Source organism: Anolis carolinensis, chromosome 4 (assembly GCF_035594765.1).
Source record: "Anolis carolinensis isolate JA03-04 chromosome 4, rAnoCar3.1.pri, whole genome shotgun sequence".
Lineage (NCBI taxonomy): Eukaryota > Metazoa > Chordata > Lepidosauria > Squamata > Dactyloidae > Anolis > Anolis carolinensis.
The window spans coordinates 250206488-250230313 of NC_085844.1; the positions used below are offsets into that span (position 1 = coordinate 250206488).

Consider the following 23826-nt stretch of genomic DNA (forward strand, 5'->3'; position numbering starts at 1 on the left):
CCTTCTAACTGGCAGCAATTGGATAAAAACTATTATTCCTCTCCCTCTAATTAGGACTTTATTTTTCTTTTCTTTTTGTTGTATCAACTTAGAGCTGTGAATGATGGGTTGTGTTGTCAAATTTCAAGGTTGGGGGGGCCTGTAGTTTTGTTGTTTTGTCCGCTGCCCTGATGCCATCACTCTTTTATATATATACTAGCTGTGCCCGGCCACGCGTTGCTGTGGCGAAGTATGGTGGTATGGGAAAGAAAGTATTGAGGAAATGGTGGTAGTTAAGGTAAAGGGTAAACGTTTCCCCCAGACATTAAGTCCAGTCATGTCTGACTCTGGGGGTTGGTGCTCATCTGCATTTCTACGCCGAAGAGCCGGCGTTGTCCGTAGACTCCTCCAAGGTCATGTGGGATGACTGCATGGAGCGGCGTTACCTTCCCACCGGAGCAGTACCTATTGATGCACTCACATTTGCATGTTTTTGAACTTCTGGGTTGGCAGAAGCTGGGGCTAACAGTGGGGGCTCTCTCCGCTCCCCCAATTCAAACCTGCGGCCTTTCGGTCCAGAAGTTCAGCAGCTCAGCGCTTTAACACGCTGCGCCATCAGGGGATATTATTTCCTAAAGGTTGTAAATATACAATATTTCTGATTGGTTTTTTTTTGTCTGTTGGAGGCAAGTATGAATGCTGCAATTAGGAAAAATGATTAGGATGTAATGGCCTTGCAGCTTTAAAGCCTGGCTGTTTCCTCCCTGAGTGAATTTTTTGTTGGGAGGTGTTAGCTGGCCCTGATTGTTTCCTGTCTGGAATTCCCTTGTTTTCAGAGTGGTGTTGTTTGCGATATTTTATGTGCTTCTACTGTCTGTGGCCCTGAGGAAACAGGATTTGCCAGACTTTAATGATGGGAATACTTTGTTGGGAGGTGTTAGCTGGCCCTGATTATTTCCTGTGTGGAATTCCCCTGTTTATTTACTGTCCTGGTTTTAGAGATTTATGAATTTAGCCCCAAAATATCACGATATATTGAAAGCATTGACTACAAAAATCCGTTGGATAATCCAGAACGTTGGATAAGCGAGTGTTGGATAAGTGACACTCTACTGTATTATATTATTATTCTATTATTCATTATTCATGACTACATTGAAACTACAATAGAGAGAAATCAGCGTGGAAATTGCAAGAGGTACCATAGATTGTTGTACATGGAAATAATGGTAGTAAATAGTCTTTGATTTATTAAATACAGTTATATATTACAATTATATATTTTTGTTATTTAAGCTATATTTTTCTCTCTCGAAGTGACACACCACCCAAGTCATGCTAGGTTTTTTAGTGAATTTTGACACACCAAGCGCAAAAGGTTGGATTATAATAATACAACAATGGCACGCTTGCTCCATGTGCCTGGCTCTTGCTCTCAGTCAAGCAGTGAGGTGTATGTTGGTTTTTCAAAGCACAAAAGAAACACGTTGCTAGCTTTAGGGCTGACCGTCCCACCACTCTCATTGTGGGGCTCTTACCTGCGACGTCTGGTAGATCTCCAGCCGCATCCTCTTGGCTGCTTTCCGCGTCTCGCTCTCGCAGGCTGCCGCAAGGATGTTCTCGGCCATGGCTGAGGTCAGGTGGGGCGGAGTGGGCCTGGTCTGGAAGCACAGGGAAAGAAGGTCAGGAAGGTTTGGACACTCCCACATGTGAGAATGCCATCTCTTACTTTTTCCACAATGCCAACACATAGGCCGGGCTGTGGCGCAGACTGGTTAGCAGGCAGCTGCAACAAATCACTCTGACCAAGAGGGCATGAGTTCGAGGCCAGCCTGTGCCTGCATCTGTCTCAGTTCTGTGGGCTCGGGCTGTGGCACAGGCTGTAGAGCAGCTGCAATGAATCACTGCAATGAATCACTCTGACCAGGAGGTCATGAGTTCGAGGCCCGCTCGGAGCCTATGTTTGTCTTGTCTTTGTTCTATGTTAAAAGGCATTGAATGTTTGCCTATATGTGTAATGTGATCTGCCCTGAGCTCCCTTCGGGGTGAGAAGGGCGGAATATAAATGCTGTAAATAAATAAATTATTGCATTGAATGTTTGCCTATATGTGTAATGTGATCTGCCCTGAGCTCCCTTCGGGGTGAGAAGGGCGGAATATAAATGCTGTAAATAAATAAATTATTGCATTGAATGTTTGCCTTTATGTGTGCAATGTGATCCGCCCTGAGTCCTCTTCGGGGTGAGAAGGGCGGAATGTAAATACTGTAAATAAATAAATATTTATTTGTTGTTCTGTATAGTAATTGTGCCGGGAATGTCCAATGGGAAAAGATAATGAAAACAATAGAAAAAAAATATTCAAAGTACCATTACAGGTAGATTTAGATATGCTATTAATGTGGGTAATGTGTGATACCAGAGTAAAAATGAACAAGAATTGGACTTTGGTGGCTGAGTTTTTCCAGTGCTGAAAAACTCTCACAAGGAGGATGCAAAGCCCTCATCCAGTGAGGAAAACATGAGGAAACAGAAGAGGTTGAGATATGGTGGGAAGGAACGGAGTTGCTAAAAGGGACGAGGGAGGGGTCCGAAAACTCACCATCTCCATGCCATTCTTCTTCATGCGGCGGCAGGATTTGAGGTAAGTGCGGATGCGTTTGCGAGCTCGTTCCTGGAACTCGGGGAACTGCCGGCTGCAGGATTCGATGATGGCCTGGATCTTCTCTTTGGGCTGCTTGGAGATGGGGACCATGCGGTCCAGGTTCTCGTCCACAAAAAGGCGGACGAACATCTGCAGAGACAAGGGGAAAACAAGACTGTGTGACAGGGAGTACATTGGAGGTCTTCAAGTCGGGCTGTGGCGCAGCTGGCTAGTAACCAGCTGCAATAAATCACTACTGACCGAGAGGTCATGAGTTCGAAGCCCGGGTCGGGTTAAGCCCCCGACCATTAAATAGCCCGGCTTGCTGTTGACCTATGCAGCCCCGAAAGACAGTTGCATCTGTCAAGTAGGGAAATTTAGGTACGCTTTATGCGGGAGGCTAATTTAACTAATTTACAACACCATAAAACGGCCAGCAAAACACGAGGAAAGGAATGAGGAAGTACAGCCACTACTGGACGGTGAAGCAACAGCTCCCCCTGTGGCCGGAATCGTGAAGCTGGAAAAATGTTAAAAAATGCCTCTGAGTCTGTCTACTGTATGTTGTTTGTCTGTTGGCATTGAATGTTTGCCATATATGTGTTCGTTGTAATCTGCCCTGAGTCCCCTTCGGGGTGAGAAGGGCGGAATATGAATACTGTAAATAAATAAATAAATAAAAATAAACAAGTCTCCGCGCCATCAACAAGACCACCCTTTGAGACCCCTTTGCCCCGATGTAGACTTTTGTGCCCATACGTTGAAGGCCTTTAGCCGCTCTGGGTCCATCCCTTCCGAGTCGTTCATCTTGTCGTTGTCTTCGTGGTCGTCGTGGTCGTCGTCGTCATCATCCGCGGCGGGAGCCCTTCCGATGGTCAGGTCTTCAACCTCTGTCTTGACCGAGTCGTAACTGCCGGAGCTGTACGGAGGAGACTGGGGAAGAGGCAGAGAATTGGAACCACTGCCCATCATTGTATCTCTCCTTGGGCATGGACCCATCACTCCGGCCTCATTGAGTAGTCCCACATTGGCCAGACCTTCTCACTTGGAATAATAGCCCTGTGTCCAGTTCTGGGCTTCACAATTCAGGAAAGAGATGGACAAGATGGAATGTGCCCAGAGAAGGGCCACCAAAATGGTCAATGGACCAATAGGTTCAAATTTATTTATTTCGTGTCAAAAGCATTGCATAATAAATAAGTTTAAAAGTGATAAAATAAAGGAATCACAAACAAATTGTAGCTCAAATTGTAGGAAAAGAGATTCCACCTCAACATTAGGAATAACTTCCTGATGGTCAGAGCTGTTTGAGAGTGGAATATTCTACCTGTCTAGCAGTCTCCTCCTTTGGAGGGTATTAAACAGGCCGGATGCCCATCTGTCAGGAAGGCTTGGATTGTCTCTTCCTGCCTGGATGAAGGGGGTTGGACTGGATGACCTGGGGTCCCTTCCACCTCTATGATTCTATGAAAGCATTCATGATGGTAAAACTGTTCGGCTATGGAACTGACTTCCTAAATTTCCTGGTGGTCTTGGATCCCAAATGACCCACCTTTTGGGAATGCATTAACTAACTGTGTATTCCTGTATCCATATTCTATATATTTTACGAACCAGTGGCTGACTGCTCACCTGTCGACAGGGCTCAGATTGTGTCTTCCTGCCTGGCTGAAGGGGGTTGGACTGGATGGCCTTAAGTTACTGTTTTGACTGTTATTCAAGGCTGCTATGACATCAGAATACACAGCCTGGTAATGTGATAGAGGTTTTGAAACAGGCTGGATGGCCATCTGTTGGGAGGGCTCAGATTGTGTCTTCCTGCCTAGCTGAAGAGAGTTGGATTGGATGGCCCTAAGGTACTCTTCCAACTCTGTTATTCAATGCTGCTATGACATCAGAATACACAGCCTGGTAATGTGATAAGGTATTTTGAAAGAGGCTGGATGGCCATCTTTTGGGAGGGCTCAGATTATGTTTTCCTGATTGGCTGAAGAGGGTTGAACTGGATGGCCTTAAGATACTCTTCCAACTGTTATTCAATGCTGCTATGACATCAGAATACACAGCCTGGTAATGTGATAGAGGAGTTGAATCAGAGGCTGGATGGCCATCTATTGGGAGGGCTCGGATTGTGTCTTCCTATCTGATAGAAGGGGCTTGGACTGGATGGCCTTAAGATAGTCTTCCAACTCTGTTATTTTTTTTTATTTTTTTTTCCAACTCTGTTATTCAATGCTGCTATGACATCAGAATACACAGCCTAGTAATGTGACAAGGCATTTTGAAACACAGGCTGGATGGCCATCTGTTGGGAGGGCTTGGATTGGATGGCTTGGACTGGATGGCCTTAAGATAGTCTTCCAACTCTGTTATTCAATGCTGCGGTGACATCAGAATACACAGCCTATTAATGTGACAAGGCATTTTGAAACACAGGCTGGATGGCCATCTGTTGGGAGGGCTTGGATTGTGTTTTCCCACCTGATAGAAGGGGGTTGGGCTGGATGGCCTTAAGATAGTCTTCCAACTCTGTTATTCAATGCTGCTGTGACATCAGAATACACAGCCTGGTAATGTGATAAGATATTTTGAAACAGGCTAGATGGCCATCTGTTGGGAGGGCTCAGATTATGTCTTCCTACCTGGCAGAAGGGGGTTGGACTGGATGGCCTTAAGGTACTCTTCCAACTGTTATTCAATGCTGCTATGACATCAGAATACACAGCCTGGTAATGTGATAGAGGTTTTGAAACAGAGGCTGGATGGCTATCTATTGGGAGGGCTCAGATTGTGTCTTCCTGCCTGGCTGAAGGGGGTTGCACTGGATGGCTATTGTGGGATTCTATTTTATCATAATCCACAGTGGCTCTTCCACTGCTAGGGCCCTTGGCTAGCATGGTCTCCAATTTTTGACATCTCCGGTGGGCTGACAAAGAACAGATGCCAGCCATAAAAATGGGCCAGCCATAAAACCTCAATTATCCTCTGGTATGTGAGAGCCCCTATATGAATGGGCTAAAGAGAAGGTTCTGGTATTCTGTACATCTCCTTCCTCCCTCTCCCTCCGACGCACCTCTGCCGTGCTTTTGGGCCCATACTTGGCCCGGCTCCGCAGGCCATCGGCGCTGCACCCGTCGGGCGTGAAGGAGGGGGCGATGTGTGCCGGCGCCAACTTGTCACACAGGTTGATGGGCTGGTCCTCGGCGGCGGTGCTGAAGTCCATGGGGGCGGCGGCGCCATTCCCGTTCACCTCCGGGTAGGCGGCATCCCCCTGCGTGCTGCTGGAGGTGGACGGGTTCAGGGTGGAGGAGCCGTTCCCGCTGCAGCTCTCCGACGAGGAGTCGTCTGCAAAGAGAAGAAGAAGAAGGGAAGCTCCGTTACCTGGAGCCGAAATGGCCACAATGCCACACTGCAGGAGCAAGAGTTTGGCCCAAGACTTTCCTTCCTACTCATGAGTTCTTCCTGAAAGAAAAAGAGTCAGTGATGCCCACTCAACAATACGAACCTCTTTTCTGTGCGGAACAATACTGGTGTCATGCATGCCCAAATTCGGAGAAAAGAAATTCAATGCAGCCACACACTTGCCGTGCTCTCAGCATAAGCAACCCAGCACATATATAGTATAGCAGTAGCATCACAGCACACACGCGCATTGATTCGAGTCTAATTTGTCACTGACTCTTAATGCACACCTCAATTTACAAGACCTTGAAACCAAAAAAAAAAAAGTGTTGCCGAATGCAATGCGCAGTCTTTGTAATTTGGCCACAAAAAGTGTGCATTACATTTGCTGCAAGTTTAGAATTTCTTGTGTAGTTGAGAACTTTCATTCACTGCACCCTCGCAGTGATGTTGACCGGCTCTATCTGCCTAGAAGATCAGGAGGCAGAGGACTCTTACAAGTCAAACAAGCAGTCAAAGAAGAAGAACATGCCCTGGCAGAATACGTAAAGCAAAGTGAAGAACCTGCTTTGATTGAAGTCAAAAATCAGAAACTCCTCACTGCACAGCAGACAAAAAACCAGTACAAGAAAACCGCACTACAAACTAGAGCTGACAGCTGGCACAACAAAACATTGCATGGAAAGTTCCTTGACAAAATTGAAGGAAAAGCTGATAAGGAGAAGACCTGGCTCTGGCTCACGAATGGGACCCTGAAGAAGGAGACAAAGGCCTGATCCTTGCAGCCCAGGAGCAAGACATCAGGACAAATGCAATTAAGGCCAAGATTGAAAAATCAGCTGATGACCCAAAGTGCAGACTGTGCAAGGAAACCGACGAAACCATTGATCATATCCTCAGCTGCTGTAAGAAAATCGCAGAGACAGACTACAAACAGAGGCACAACTATGTGGCCCAAATGATCCATTGGAATTTATGCCTCAAGTACCACCTGCCAGCAGCAAAGAACTGGTGGGATCACAAACCTGCAAAAGTATTGGAAAATGAACATGCAAAGATACTGTGGGACTTCCGAATCCAGACTGACAAAGTTCTGGAACACAACACACCAGACATCACAGTTGTGGAAAAGAAAAAGGTTTGGATCATTGATGTCGCCATCCCAGGTGACAGTCGCATTGACGAAAAACAGCAGGAAAAACTCAGCCGCTATCAGGACCTCAAGATTGAACTGCAAAGACTCTGGCAGAAACCAGTGCAGGTGGTCCCGGTGGTGATGGGCACATTGGGTGCCGTGCCAAAAGATCTCAGCCGGCATTTGGAAACAATAGACATTGACAAAATTACGATCTGCCAACTGCAAAAGGCCACCCTGCTGGGATCTGCACGCATCATTCGAAAATACATCACACAGTCCTAGACACTTGGGAAGTGTTTGACTTGTGATTTTGTGATATGAAATCCAGCATATCTATCTTGTTTGCTGTGTCATAATAAAATAATAATAATAATAATAATAATAATAATAATAATAATAAATTTATTTATATCCTGCCTCCATCTCCCCCGAAGGGGATTCGGGGCAGCTCACAGCAAAATCAGATACAAAACAATGATAAAATAAAATATGAAACATCAAAGAACAAAAACCCTAACAAAAACCAATAATAATATATACGCAGCAACCGAAAATACACAACACGGTATTAAAACATTGAATTAAAAACAATGAGGTTGCAATAGTGGATAAATAAGGTGCACATTATGAGTTACAATTTTTTTAAATAGATGAAGTGCAATAGATTCATTTAAGGTCACATTGGATAGGGAGGAGCCCTGAATTAATATCAAGTAATCAGGAAAAGAGAGACCAGTACAAAAGGTCGAGGAGTATAATTGTAATTATGATGGGGATGGGAGACTTTCATGGCTGGAATCACTACGTTTCCAGGCTATATGGCCATGTTCCAGAAGCATTCTCTCCTGACATTTCGCCCACATCTATGGCAGGCATCCTCAGAGGTTGTGAGGCCTCCAACAGACAAAGAGTTCTTTCTCCCACCATGGACATCATTCCACAGATATATAAACCCCACTTGCCTAGTTTCCAACAAACCTCACAACCTCTGAGGATGCCTGCCTCAGATGTGGAAACGTCAGGAGAAAATGCTTCTGGAACATAGCCATACAGCCTGGAAAACTCACAGCAACTTAGAATTCCTTCTTTAGAAATAAAAGTGTAAGAACACCAGAGAAAAGAAAACCTTAGGGTGCATCTCTACTGTAGAATGAATCCACTTTGCCTTGGATCAATGTTATGGAAGCTGCAATGGCCGGGATTCCTTGTCACTGAGCCATGGCAGTCCAAAGAGGGACAAACTGCATTGATTCTGCAGTGTGGATGCAACACTAGTTATGTATGTGTATGTATGTGATATATAACAGAGAATGGGAAGACCCAAGCTTCCACCCGTGGCAGTCTTGGGTGGGTTTTTGTGTGTTTACAAGCCAAATATTTAAAAATTGGGTGGAGATTCAGGTGTATCTGGACTCAAATATGAGTCTCTAGCAAACACGTGCTTTAAGCAAAAAGCAGCCCTGCCTTTCCTTAATACAGGGAGCTACCAAGGTTGAATGATCCACTGGTGTAACTTTCACACTGGAGCAGAGATGAGAAAGTCCACAGATGGACGACAGATGTCCATCCAGCCTCTGTTTTCAAACGTCCATTCAAGAGATTCCACTGGACTCCAAGGCAGTTGTTACTGCCAGAAATTTCTTCCTAATATTTAGGTGGAATCTCTTTCCCTGCAATTTGAACCCATTGCGCTATTGTGTCCTAGTGTCCGGAGCAGCAGAAAGCATGGCATCCTTACACATCCTTCTCAGTATGGCATGCTTACGCTTGTTTACACATGGCTCTCATGACATCCTAACGCATGTTTACACATGGCTCCCATGGCATCCTTTCACATCCTTCTCAGTATGGCATCCTTACGCATGTTTACACATGGTTCTCATGACATCCTTACACATCCTTCTCAATACTGACATCCTTACACATGGCTCTCATGGTATCCTTACACATGTTTACACATGGCTCTCATGGCATCCTTATGCATGTTTACACATGGCTCTCATGGCATCCATACACATCCTTCTCAATACTGACATCCTTACACATGGCTCTCATGGCATCCATACACATCCTTCTCAATACTGACATCCTTACACATGGCTCTCATGGTATCCTTACACATGTTTACACATGGCTCTCATGGCATCCTTATGCATGTTTACACATGGTTCTCATGACATCCTTACACATCCTTCTCAATACTGACATCCTTACACATGGCTCTCATGGTATCCTTACACATGTTTACACATGGCTCTCATGGCATCCTTATGCATGTTTACACATGGTTCTGATGACATCCTTACACATCCTTCTCAATACTGACATCCTTACACATGGCTCTCATGGTATCCTTACACATGTTTACACATGGCTCTCATGGCATCCTTATGCATGTTTACACATGGTTCTCATGACATCCTTACACATCCTTCTCAATACTGACATCCTTACACATGGCTCTCATGGTATCCTTACACATGTTTACACATGGCTCTCATGGCATCCTTACGCATGTTTACACATGGCTCTCATGGCATCCATACACATCCTTCTCAATACTGACATCCTTATACATGGCTCTCATGGCATCCATACACATCCTTCTCAATACTGACATCCTTACACATGGCTCTCATGGTATCCTTACACATGTTTACACATGGCTCTCATGGCATCCTTATGCATGTTTACACATGGCTCTCATGGCATCCATACACATCCTTCTCAATACTGACATCCTTATACATGGCTCTCATGGCATCCATACACATCCTTCTCAATACTGACATCCTTACACATGGCTCTCATGGTATCCTTACACATGTTTACACATGGCTCTCATGGCATCCTTATGCATGTTTACACATGGCTCTCATGGCATCCATACACATCCTTCTCAATACTGACATCCTTACACATGGCTCTCATGGCATCCATACACATCCTTCTCAATACTGACATCCTTACACATGGCTTTCATGGCATCCTTACACATGTATACACATGGCTCTCATGACATCCTTGCACATCCTTCTCAATATTGACATCCTTACACATGTTTACACATGGCTCTCATGGCATCTTTACACATCCTTCTCAATATGGCATCTTTACACATATTTACACATGGCTCCCATGGCATCCTTATACATGTTTGCACATGACTCTCATGGCATTCTTACACATCCTTTTCAGTATGGCATCCTTACTCATGTTTACACATGGTTCTCATTGCATTCTTATGCATCCTTTTCAGTATGGCATCCTTACATATGTTTACACATGGCTGTCATGGCATTCTTACTTATCCTTCTCAGTGTGGCATCCTTACACATGTTTACACATAGCTCTCACGTCTCCTTCTCGCAGCCTCCTTTTCTCCTACCTCAACCTCCCCTGTTCCAATTAGCTGCTCCTATTAGGGATTCAGACCTTTGATTGTTTTGGCCACCCTTCTTTGGGACCTTTTTCAATTTCTCAATATCTTTCTTGAATTGTGGCGGCCGGAACAGGACATGGGATTATTTCGGGTGAGGCCTGAATGCCGTGCCTTCTGGGTGTGCCAAGAGGCAGGAAGCGCATGGCAAAGGAGAGGTGCGGCACCAGAGCTGAGCATGGCATGTGCTCACAAGAAGCTCCCTTTGTTGGAGGGACCGAAGCATTGGGGGCTCTCGTTGCCATTCCCTCCGCCTCAGTTCCCCCTCCGCAGCACTGCCACAGATGCCCGCCTCTCCTGTCGAAGATGCGCCAGCGCCACCATCACCACGGCCTCTGTCTCCCCTCCATTGCGCCCCCCCCCCGTTCCCATGGAGATCGCCTACGTGCCTTGCCTCCCCCCTCCCCACATTCGTTCCAGGCCTGGCATCCGTCATGTGGGGAGCAGGAGGGCAGGGGCTTGGCTCGGTGGTGCGCGCACATCTCTCCCCACCTCTTCTTCCCAGCCTCCAAAAGAAAGCCACCTCTCCGGCTTGCAAGCCCCTTCTGCACATCCCCAGGGAAATGCAATGCAAAGCAAGGGGGGATTGGGGTCTTCTCCTCTCCACTGGGAAACATGCTCAGCTCTCTCCTTCCTCCGAGGCCGATTTAATTCTAGGCTGCATCCATAGGAATTCCAGTGTCCAGATCAGGGGTCCGCAAACTTTTAAAAGCAGAGGGACAAGTCAGGGTCCATCAGACTGTTGTGGGCTGGACTAGAGTTTGTTGTTGTTCCCAATGCGTGCCTTCAAGTCATTTCAGACTTAGGGCAATTCTAAGGCAACCCTCTCTCAGAGCTTTCTTATCAAGGTTTATTCAAATAGGGATTGGCCTTTGTTTTTATCTGAGGCTGAGAGAGTGGGACTTGGATAAAGTCACCCAGTGATTCAGAGTCCAAGGCTCAAACCACTAAGCCACAGGGTTGCAGTAGTTTTCTGGGCTGTATCATCATGTTCCAGAAGCATTCTCTCCTGTCATTTCTCCCACATCTATGGCAGGCATCCTCAGAGATTGTGTTGTCTGTTGGAAACTAGGCAAGTGGGGTTTATGTATCTGTGAAATGTCCAAGGTGGGAGAAAGAACTCTTGTCTGCTTGAGGCAAGTGTGAATGTTGCCATTGGCCAGCTTGATTAGCACTGAATAGCCTTACAGCTTCATGGCCTGGCTGATTCCTGCCTGAGGGAATCCTTTGTTGGGAGGTGGGCCGGGCTGTGGCACAGGCTGTTGAGCAACCAGCTGCAGCCAGCTACAACAAATCACTCTGACCAGGAGGTCTTGAGTTCGAGCCCTGCTCGGAGCCTATGCTTGTTTGTCTTTGTTCTATGTTAAAAGGCATTGAATGTTTGCCTTATATATGTAATGTGATCTGCCCTGAGTCCCCTTCGGGGTGAGAAGGGCGGAATATAAATACTGTAAATAAAATAAATAAATAAATAAACTGGCCCTGATTGTTTCCTGTCTGGAATTCTCTTGTTTTTTGAGTGTTGTTCTTTATTTACTGTCCTGATTTTAATTTTTTTTAAAAAATACTGGTAGCCAGATTTGGTTCATTTTCATGGTTTCCTCCTTTATGTTGAAATTGTGCTTGTGGATTTCAGTGGCTTCTCTTGTGTCGTCTGACATGGCGGTTGTGAGAGTGGTCCAGCATGTCTGTGTTCTCAAATAATATTCTGTCTCCAGGTTGGTTCATCAAGTGCTCTGCTATGGCTGACAGGCTTTGAAGCTGCAAGGTTATTTAATACTAATCAAGGTGGCCAGCTGCAACATTTCCACTTGCTTCAAACAGACAAGAGTTCTTTCTCCCACCCTGGACATCATTGCACAGATATATACGAGGGTTGAATGAAAAGTAACAAAAACCTTTGTTACTTGGGTTTGGATGGGGATATTTTAATAAATCAAACGCAGAAATAATCCTTAGACTGTGCTCTTTAACTACCACTATTCACTTTTCCACATCATCACCAAACAATTGGATACATTTCTGCCAACGATGAACAAGTTTTCTGAAGCCGTCACGCAAGTAGTCGACACTCTGTTTCCACAACCGGCGTCTCACAGTCCCCATCGTGCACACATCTTCCGATAGCCAAGCAAAGCAATCATGTGACCCACACGCTCTTGTGAAATGCCGATGATGCTTGAAAATTCTCTCTGAGTGATACGACGATCATCCTAAATCAATCTGTCAACTTTTTCCTTGTGAAACTCGGTGGTTACTGTCACAGAAGCCAGATGTTCCCACCTCAACATCTTGAAACTTACCCAATGACACACAGTACTCACATCAACACAATCACCATAATCAGCTTGCATTCTCTGATGAATCTCCTTTGGGGTGACAACTTCTGTTGTCAAGATTTCAGTAACTGCACATTGCTTAAGTCACATTGACCGACCATCTGCACAGGGTTCCATACTTCACACTTTAACAACACAACCATTCAATGCCAAGGCTTCCTGCCAAATGGAACTGTAGAGGAGAGTCTCCTGAACAAGCCAGGACCTGCCGCAGACCAGGACTGCCATCTTCTGAGAAGTTACGAAGGAGGAGGCATTACTTTTCACTCATTGCCCTGTGTATTTGCATATATAAAATTGGCATAGAAATCAAACATTACTAATTGAATCAGTATGTGCAAGGCTTGCTGAGCAGGCTGATTTGTCTTGTGGTGGAATACTGTACAGCTGGAGCATTTCCTGCAGAGTCCACTGTAAACACTGCATGCTGTTTCTCATAGATCCGTGTGAAGCAGTGCCATTCAGAAACCTTTTACTCTGGATACGTTTTTTGGTGACCTTAGGGTTCCCCATTTGTGGTTAGGACCCACACTTTAAGAAGCAGTGCCATAGAGAACAGGTTATGGATCCATCGATTCATGTTGCAGGAAATTAGGAAGAACTTCATTAGGAAGAACTTCATGATAGCAATGGAATATTTTGTTGCCTCAGAGTCTGCTGAAGGCTCCTGCATCCAGAATCTGGATGGCCATCTGTTAGGAGGGCTTTGATTTTGCTTTTCCTGCCTGGCATAAAGGGATTGGACTGGATAGTTTCCACACCTATGTTTAAATCACTATGTTTGAATATTTTAAAAGTTGCCGGGCTTTAGCACAGCAGGTTAAAACCACCAGCTGCAATATATCTTGTCAATCAAGAAGTTGACAGTTCGAAGCCCGGGTCAGGGTGAGCTCCTGGCCTTTAGCCCAGCTTCCGCCTACCTAGCGGTTTGGAAGCAAAATGTGAGTAGATAAATAGGTACTGCTTAAAAGCAGGGAGGTGTTTTAAGGTACCCATAAGGAAATGCCAGCAATTCAATCAAAACGAGGAAGTTTATGAACAGAGCTCTTAGGCAGGGAGATGGAGTAATAGCCCCCCCCCCCCCCGCGCACAAAATGTGAGTAGATAAATAGGTACTGCTTAAAAGCAGGGAGGTGTTTTAAGGTACCCATAAGGAAATGCCAGCAATTCAATCAAAACGAGGAAGTTTATGAACAGAGCTCTTAGGCAGGGAGAGGGAGTAATAGCCCCCCCCCCCCCGCGCACAAAATGTGAGTAGATAAATAGGTACTGCTTAAAAGCGGGGAGGTATTTTAAGGCACCCATAAGGAAATGCCAGGAAAATGCCGGCGATTCAATCAAAAGGAGGAAGTTCACAAAGAAAGCTCTTTGGCAGGGAGATGGAGTAATATTCCCCCCAACACACAAAATGTGAGTAGATAAATAGGTACTGCTTAAAAGTGGGGAGGTAGTTTAAGGCACCCATAAGAAAATGCCAGCAATTTGATCAAAAGGAGGAAGTTTACGAACAGAGCTCTTAGGCAGGGAGATGGAGTAATAGCCCCCCCCATACACACACAAAATGTGAGTAGATAAATAGGTACTGCTCAAAAGCGGGGAGGTATTTTAAGGCACCCATAAGGAAATGCCAGGAAAATGCCAGCAATTCAATCAAAAGGTGGAAATTTACGAACAGAGCTCTTTGGGAGGGGGATGGAGTAATAGCCCCCCCAAAATGTGAGTAGATAAATAGGTACTGCTTAAAAGCGGGGAGGTATTTTAAGGCACCCATAAGGAAATGCCAGGAAAATGCCAGCAATGCGATCAAAAAGAGGAAGTTTACGAACAGAGCTCTTTGGCAGGGAGATGGAGTAATATTTCCCCAAACACACAAAATGTGAGTAGATAAATAGGTACTGCTCAAAAGCAGGGAGATATTTTAAGGCACCCATAAGGAAATGCCAGGAAAATGCCGGCGATTCGCTCAAAAGGAGGAGGTTCACAAAGAAAGCGACAACACACACACACCCCGCCGTGGCCAGAACTGAGCACAAGCCTCCAAGTTGCCAAAGATGGGAAAAGCCTATATATATATATATATCACGGTGACCCACAAAACAACAAAACTACAGGCCCCCCAACCTCTAAATTTGACAACACAACCCGTCATCCACGCCTCTAGGTTGATACAACAAAAAGAAAAGAAAAATAAAGTCCTAATTAGAGAGAGAGGAATAATTGCTTTTATCCAATTGCTGCCAGTTAGAAGGCTAATAAAAAAACAATTAAAAACACTAAAAAATAATTAAAAACACTAAAAAAAATTAATACAATAAAATACTGTAACAGAAAATAACTAAAAATAATACAAGAAAATAATAAAATATAATAAAAAGATAACTTACAATAAAATTTATTAAAAAAATGCAAATAACGTCAAATAAAAATTACACAATTTTTAACCAATACCACCACCACTTTGCCACAGCAACGCGTGGCCGGGCACAGCTAGTGTGTGTGTGTGTGTGTGTGTATATATATATATATATATACACACACACACACACACACACACACACACTTCTATCTATGTACAATTGTCTGTCTTGTCAATGTATACACAGCACTGAATGTTTGCCACATATGTATGTTCTGTGATCGGCCCTGAGAAGGGCAGAATATAAATACTGTAAATAAAGACATGGCAGAATAAAAGGGGTTAGACTGGATGACCTTTAGGGTCTTCTACAAGTGGGGCTGCAGGAAGGGAGAGGGCAAAGGGTTCGCCCTGAGCAGCTGCTTCTTATGCACATAGAAGGCCGGTTTTGAACAAAGGGAACTAAATGGAGATGGTGCAAGGAAATTGGGGAGGGGGGGGGGACGCACAACAAATGAGGCCAGAGGCTGACTTCCTCTTATGACTTCCTCTTGCTCAGAGAGCCGGACAATCGGGGTCAGGCCGCTGGCTGGGTATTATTACTGTTCTGGGCTCCCCCCCCCCCCCCCCCCGCTTATCCTGCCCCCAATCCGCCATCTGCAAAGGGCCTCCTAAACGGCTTATTTTGCCCCCGGCCCCTTCCTGCATTTAACCCCCACCCCCCAATTCTGAAGGCTCAGGCCAGGGCTCTGCAGGGAAAGCTGACCCTGAATGCTACTATTACTACTACTACTATCTGTTGTTGATGAGATCCCCAAAGGCCATCCGGACCAACCTCTTTGTGCCGGGCAGGAAGACACAATCCAAACCCTCCCGGCAGATAGCCAACTCGGCCTCTGTTTATAAAGACTCCAACAGGGTCCCACGGAGCATATTCCAGCACCAAACAGCTCTTATTCTGATGAAGTTCGACTTGACGTGGCTTGTCCTGCAATTTGATCTATTGCTCCAATTGCTAATAATCTAATAGACTTGGAAAGGATCCCCAGAGGCTATCCAGTCCAACTTCCTTTGTGCCAGGCAGGAAGGCACAACCCAAGCCCTCCTGAGAGATGGCCATCCATCCTCAGTTTAAAGACATCCAGAGAAGGAGACTTTCCCAAAAGTTTCCCAAAGACCTCATAACAACAACAACGCTGTCAGAAAACAGGGGAATTCCAGACAGGAAACCATCAGGTCTAGCTAACACCTCCCAACAAAGGATTGCCCCAGGCAGGAAGCAGCCAGGCTCCGAAGCTGCAAGGCTATTCGATTCTAATCAAGCTGGCCAATTGCAACATTCACACTTGCCTCAGGCAGACAAGAGTTCTTTCTCTCGTCCTGGACATTATTCCACAGATACAGTAGAGTCTCATTTATCCAAGCCTCACTTATCCAAGCCTCTGGATTATCCAAGCCATTTTTGTAGTCAATATTTTCATTATATCGTGATATTTTGGTGCTAAATTCGTAAATACAGTAATTACAACATAACATTACTGCGTACTGAACTACTTTTTCTGCCAAATTTGTTGTATAACATGATGTTTTGCTGCTTTATTTGTAAAATCATAACCTAATTTGATGTTTAATAGGCTTTTCCTTTATCCCTCCTTATTATCCGAGATATTCGCTTAACCAAGCTTCTGCTGGCCCATTTAGCTTGGATAAGTGAGACTCTACTGTAATCTAATAGACTTGGAAGGGACCCCCAGAGGCTATCCAGTCCAACCTCCTTTGTGCCAGGCAAGAAGGCACAACCCAAGCCCTCCTGAGAGATGGCCATCCATCCTCAGTTTAAAGACACTCCACTGGACTCCCAGGCCGCATGTTTCCCAGTCCAACAACTCACAACAACAACAACAATGTCAGAACACAGAAATTCCAGACAGAAAACCATCAGGTCCAGCTAACACCTCCCAACAAAGTATTCCCCCAGGCAAGAAGCAGCCAGGCTCCAAAGCTGCAAGACTATTCAATTCTAATCAAGCTGGCCAATTGCAACATTTAGATAACAAGAGAGACCCAGACAGGAAACAATCAGGTCCATCTAACACCTCCCAACAAAGGATTTCCCCCAGGCAGGAAGCAGCCAGGCTCCGAAGTTGCAAGACTATTCGATTCTAATCAAGCTGGCCAATTGCAACATTCAGAAAACAAGAGAGATCCAGACAGGAAACAATCAGGTCCATCTAACACCTCCCAACAAAGGATTTCCCCCAGGCAGGAAGCAGCCAGGCTCCGAAGCTGCAAGGCTATTCGATTCTAATCAAACTGGCCAACTGCAACATTTACACTTGCCTCAGGCAGACTAGAGTCTCGTCCTGGACATTATTCCACAGATATATAAGCCCCACTTGCCTGGTTTCTAACAGATCTCACAACCTCTGAGCATGCCTGCCACAGATACGGTCAGGAAAGAATGCTTCTGGAACATGGCCAGACAGATCTGAAAATTCACAGCACCCCAGTGATTCTGACCATGAAAGCCGTCGACAATATATATTATGACTACCCAGCCTGTCTTTAAGCATGAATTTTAAATGTGTGTCCTTTGTTTAATCTCTGTTCCGTGCATTTTAACACGTATATTATAGAAAAACATTTTAATACACGCATTGTAGTATTTTTACAATGTTTATGTGTATTAATTATTCTGTAACCCGCCTCGAGCCAAGAGAAGCGGGTAACAAATAAAATTGTTGTTGTTGTTGTTCTGGAGACTAGAATACAAGGGAGCAATGGATTCAAATGGCAAGAATAAACATTCCTATCTCAACATCAGAAAGAACTTCCTGATGGAAAAAGCTGTTTGGCAGTGGAATATGCTTCCTAGGAATCTCCTCCCTTCTCTGGCAGCTTTTAAGCAGAGTCTGGATGGTCATCTGTTGGGATTGCTTGGTTTGTGACCTGCATGGCAGACTGAGGTTGGACTAGATGGCCTCTGGAGGTATCTTCCAACTCTATGGGTGGATATTCAGCGCCATATAAAACAGTGTGAGCATGTGACACACACTTTGCAGTGGGGTGTGCATGCACATGTGCATTAATGCGCGTGTGTGCACATGCATGCATGTGCAAGTGTGCATTAATGTGCATGTGTGTGCATGCATGCATGTGCAAGTGTGCATTAATGTGCATATGTGCACACACATACATGTGCCAGTATGCATTAATGTGCATGTGTGTGCATGCATGCATGTGCAAGTGTGCATTAATGCATGTGTGTGTGCGTGCAGGCATGTGAAAGTGTGCATTAATGTGCATGTGCATGTGCAAGTATGCATTAATGCGTGTGCACGCACTTGCATGCATGTGCAAGTGAGCATTAATGTGAGTGTGTGCGCATGCAGGCATGTGAAAGTGTGCATTAATGTGCATGTGCATGTGCAAGTATGCATTAATGCGTGTGCACGCCCTTGCATGCATGTGCAAGTGAGCATTAATGTGAGTGTGTGCGCATGCATGTGTGAGTGTGCATGCATATGTGCAAGTGTGCGCGCATACACTTGAATGTGTGCATTCATGCGCACACATGTATACATATATGTGCGGGGGAACGTTGCAAGAAGCAGCCCAGCATGCCATCCTCCCCCCTCTCTTTCCCAGCTTCCTCCAGTGATGCCTCCTCTCCGAAGGATTAAGGCGCATTACTCCGTGGAGGGAGGCACGGGCTGGTGGCGGATGCGCCACAGCAACAGAGCCCCCCTCGTTCCCTGCGCGGGTGGCCAATGGCAGGCCGACCCACAGGCCAATGGGAGACCATTGCTACCCCCCAGGATCCCAAACGGCCTGGCTCCTTCTTGCTAATCCAGGGCAGCACGGGAGGGGTGCCGCGCACAGCCATAGCCATGGTGAGGCCGGAAAGGTAACCGAATCCTCCTCCTCCTCCTCCTCCTCCTCGGTGCCAGGTGTGCAAAGATCACCAGCCCGCTTTCCCTTGGGAGACGGCTTGCGCTCCTGCCAGAGACAATCAAGGGATTACGGCAAAAAGCAAGGTGTTTCAGGCCAGAGGAGGAGGAGAAAGGGAGGAAAAGGCCAAGGGCATGTTAGGAAGCATCCAACGCGGGTATGGGCAAACTTGGGACCTCTTAAGCGGCCGAGGCTGAAAAGGAAAGGGCCTGAGGCTGTTAGGAATGGTGGGAGTTGGAGTCCAAAACACCTGGAAGGAGGTCCCAAGTTTTAATAATAACTGGCCACCTTGATTAGCATTGAAAAGATATACCCTGTTTCCCTGAAAATAAGACATCCCCTGAAAATAAGACCTATTGCATCTTTGGGGTCAAAAATTAATATAAGACACTGTCTTATTTTCGGGGAAACACGGTATATAAACCCCACTTGCCTCAGGGCTGTATGGCCATGTTCCAGAAGCATTCTCTCCTGATGTTTCTTCCGCATCTATGGCAGGCATCCTCAGAGGTTGTGCCTTGTTTCCAACAAACCTCAACAACCTCAGAGATGCCTGCCACAGATGTGGGTGAAACGTCAGGTGAGAATGCTTCTGGAACACGCACAAGAACCCAGTTATTCCAGCCATGAAAGCCTTCAACAATGCATTCAACCTAGAATTGCATTGGCTTTTTCAACTGCTGCACCACACTGTTGGGCTGGATGGCCCTTCAATGATTTGCTTGTTTTGCAAACGAATGTGGGACGGTCCGGTTGGCTTTTGGACCACAAGCACCTCCTGTCTGAATGGAAAGAAAAGATAGGGAGGCTGTGCTGTCTCAAGGAGAAAGTCAAATTTCACTAAAGCTCGCTCCCTCCTTCGCTCCTGGCTCTGTCCCACTGCCAGCCCAAAGCAGACAAAAGCCTCCTTTGACTCCGGAGAACAATGGGCTTATGCAAGCAGCATCCTCCCGGTATAGTCAGTCATTCGGTGGCCCAAGGAAAGCCACCCCTGCCTATAACCAATTGGCTCCTCAAGGGCTCCAGGAATAACCCGCCAATCGTCGTGTGATGGAATGGGGGAGAGAATAATCATCTCTAGTATGAATATTAGGGCATGGGTCCTGTCTGTGGGACAAGCATGCTTTAATGGATCCAGCACCCTTTGCTTGCCGCTCATGCCTGGCTTTGGAGACAAACAGGAGGCGCAAAGGTTTCCTGCATTAAGCCGGGCTTCCGGCGGAGGACATTGTCTGGCTTGGAGCAGACGGCCGGACGGAGCATCATCATCATCATCATCTTTGTCGTCCCCTCTCCGGCTGAAACAGCAGCCAGGCAAGATGCGGAGCAGCGCCATAAATTATTCACTGGCAGAAGGGATGAGAGAAGAGAGAAAGGGAGGGAAGGAGGGGTGAAGGAACGCCGGGCGGCTCAGGGAAGATTACGGAAAGCAAAGCGGGCAAGGCCTGCGGAGAGGACCGGAGGCTTGAGCTAGAAGCATAAAGGAATGGGCACACAACATACATCACACCAAGTGTGTGTTTTTGTTCACAACACAGATGGAAAGAGTCCTGTGACAGTGCCATAGAAAACCAGCATCACAGAATCATAAAAGTGGCCTCTAAGCCCAACCCACTTCTACCAGGTGAGGAGACACAATCAAAGCCCTCACCACAGATGGCCATCCTGCCCCTGTGTTGCAAAACCTCCAAAAAAGGAGACTCCACCAATACTCTTGAGGCCCAGGCTGAAAAGGAAAGGGCCTGAGGCTGTTAGGAAAGGTGGGAGTTGGAGTCCAAAACACCCAGAGAGCCCAAGTTTTAATAATAATAATAATAATAATAATAATAATAATAATAATAATAATAATAATAATCAGCTGATGACCTAAAATGCAGACTGTGCAAGGAAACCGATGAAACCATAGATCATATCCTCAGCTGCTGTAAGAAAATTGCACAGACAGACTACAAACAGAGGCACAACCATGTGGCCCAAATGATTCATTGGAACTTATGCCTCAAGTACCACCTCCCTGCAGCAAAGAACTGGTGGGATCACAAACCTGCAAAAGTATTGGAAAATGAGCACGCAAAGATACTGTGGGACTTCCAAATCCAGACTGACAAAGTTCTGGAACACAACACACCAGACATCACAGTTGTGGAAAAGAAAAAGCTTTGGATCATTGATGTCGCCATCCCAGGTGACAGTCGCATTGACGAAAAACAACAGGAAAAACTCAGCCGCTATCAGGACCTCAAGATTGAACTTCAAAGACTCTGGCAGAAACCAGTACAGGTGGTCCCGGTGGTGATGGGCACATTGGGTGCCGTGCCAAAGGATCTCAGCCGGTATTTGGAAACAATAGACATTGACAAAATTACGATCTGCCAGCCGCAAAAGGCCACCCGACTGGGATCTGCGCGCATCATCCGAAAATACATCACACAGTCCTAGACACTTGGGAAGTGTTCAACTTGTGATTTTGTGATATGAAATCCAGCATATCTATCTTGTTTGCTGTGTCATACAATGTCGTTGTATCAATAATAATAATAATAATAATCCTTTATTTATATACCACTCAATCTCCTTGAGAAGACTCAGGGCCCATTTCCAGCATTTACATTTAAGCATGGCTGTCACGTCCCCTCTCAAACTTAGGTTTTCTAAACTAAACCCAACTCTTTTCCATGCTATATCCACTCCTTAAAAACTGCTTTTCACAGGGATTCATAGTTTCCAGATTTTCTCCGATCACCGTCCAGTTTATCCATATCCAATTGCTTTGCCCAAAAACGGATACAGTGTTACCAATTCGAGGTCCGAGCAAAGCAGAAGAGAGTTGAGGCTATGACTTCCCTAGACACTATCTAGCTGTTGATGCAGTCTACAATTGCATTGGCCTTTTTAGCTGCCGCATCACACTGTATGGCTTGAAGACCCCTTCCAGATATTCTGTTCTCAAGCCATGGGTCGCCCATCCTGTATCTGCACCTTTCATATTTTTTCTGCCTCTCCTAACTCACGCAAAACGAAGAACCCAGACCACTGACATTACCTTCTTCCCAAGCAGACCAAGACCTCGGTGCTCCCTCCGCATGGGCTCTTTGGGGAGGAGGAGAAGCCGGCCGGCCGTTGTGGCCGCAATGTGGCCGGAGCCGGCTGGGCGGAGGGCCGGGAGGACAAAGTGGCCCTGTTCTGGGTCTGCCTCCCAAACGTGAAAGGAGCCTCCTTGTACCAGCCCTCCCTGAATCCTCCAGGAAAAATCTATGACTGTTTGGCGATGGTAACGATTACATGCACATTGTTAGTCTGCCTTTCAGACATGGGTAAAGTTGGGCCCTCCAGGTGTTTTGGACTTCAACTCCCACCATTCCTAACAGCCTCAGGCTTCTTCCTTTTCTACCGCTTTAAGCTTAAGATCTGGTGGCAGACGACTCTTACAAGTAAAACAAGCAGTCAAAGAAGAAGAACATGCCCTGGAAGAATATGTAAAGCAAAGTGAAGAACCTGCTTTAATTGAAGTCAAAAATCAGAAACTCCTCAAAGCACAGCAGACAAAGATTCAGTACAAGAAAACCGCACTACAAACTAGAGCTGACAGCTGGCATAACAAAACATTGCATGGAAAGTTCCTTGACAAAATGGAAGGAAAAGCTGACAAGGAGAAGACCTGGCTCTGGCTCACGAATGGGACCCTGAAGAAGGAGACAGAAGGCCTGATCCTTGCAGCCCAGGAGCAAGCCATCAGGACAAATGCAATTCAGGCCAAGATTGAAAAATCAGCTGGTGTCCCAAAATGCAGACTGTGCAAGGAAGCTGACGAAACCACTGATCATATCCTCAGCTGCTGTAAGAAAATCACACAGACAGACTACAAACAGAGGCACAACTATGTGGCCCAAATGATTCATTGGAACTTATGCCTCAAGTACCACCTCCCAGCAGTAAAGAACTGGTGGGATCACAAACCTGCAAAAGTATTGGAAAATGAGCATGCAAAGATACTGTGGGACTTCCGAATCCAGACTGACAAAGTTCTGGAACACAACACACCAGACATCACAGTTGTGGAAAAGAAAAAGGTTTGGATAATTGATGTTGCCATCCCAGGTAACAGTCGCATTGACGAAAAACAACAGGAAAAACTCAGCCGCTATCAGGACCTCAAGATTGAACTTCAAAGACTCTGGCAGAAACCAGTGCAGGTGGTCCCAGTGGTGATCGGCACACTGGGTTCCGTGCCAAAAGATCTCAGCCGGCATTTGGAAACAATAGACATTGACAAAATTATGATGTGCCAACTGCAAAAGGCCACCCGACTGGGATCTGCGCGCATCATCCGAAAATACATCACAGAGTCCTAGACACTTGGGAAGTGTTCAACTTGTGATTTTGTGAAACGAAATCCAGTATATCTATCTTGTTTGCTGTGTCTTAATAAAGTAATAATAATAATATACTCTGCTTTATCTCTCCCAAAAGAGACTCAAAGCAGCTTGTCATAAAAGCACTAATATGCAATTTAAAATATACAACTTTGCAAACATTAAAAAAGAATTAAACACAGATAGCACTAAAAAAAATCACAGTT

General features: G+C 45.7%; 1 protein-coding gene across 3 annotated transcripts in view; it reads right to left on the bottom strand.

Moving 5' to 3' along the window:
- The window catches only part of nol4l (nucleolar protein 4 like), a 113966-nt gene that overhangs the window by 14058 nt on the left and 76082 nt on the right, over window positions 1-23826 (bottom strand). For all 3 annotated transcript variants that reach the window (XM_062979176.1, XM_062979175.1, XM_062979177.1), the window contains exons 3-6: window positions 5696-5967; window positions 3382-3555; window positions 2581-2772; window positions 1518-1640 (exon numbers count right to left, since the gene is read on the bottom strand). In XM_062979176.1, coding sequence (XP_062835246.1) covers window positions 1518-1640; window positions 2581-2772; window positions 3382-3555; window positions 5696-5967 — 761 coding nt within the window. The remainder of the gene's footprint in view (window positions 1-1517; window positions 1641-2580; window positions 2773-3381; window positions 3556-5695; window positions 5968-23826) is intronic.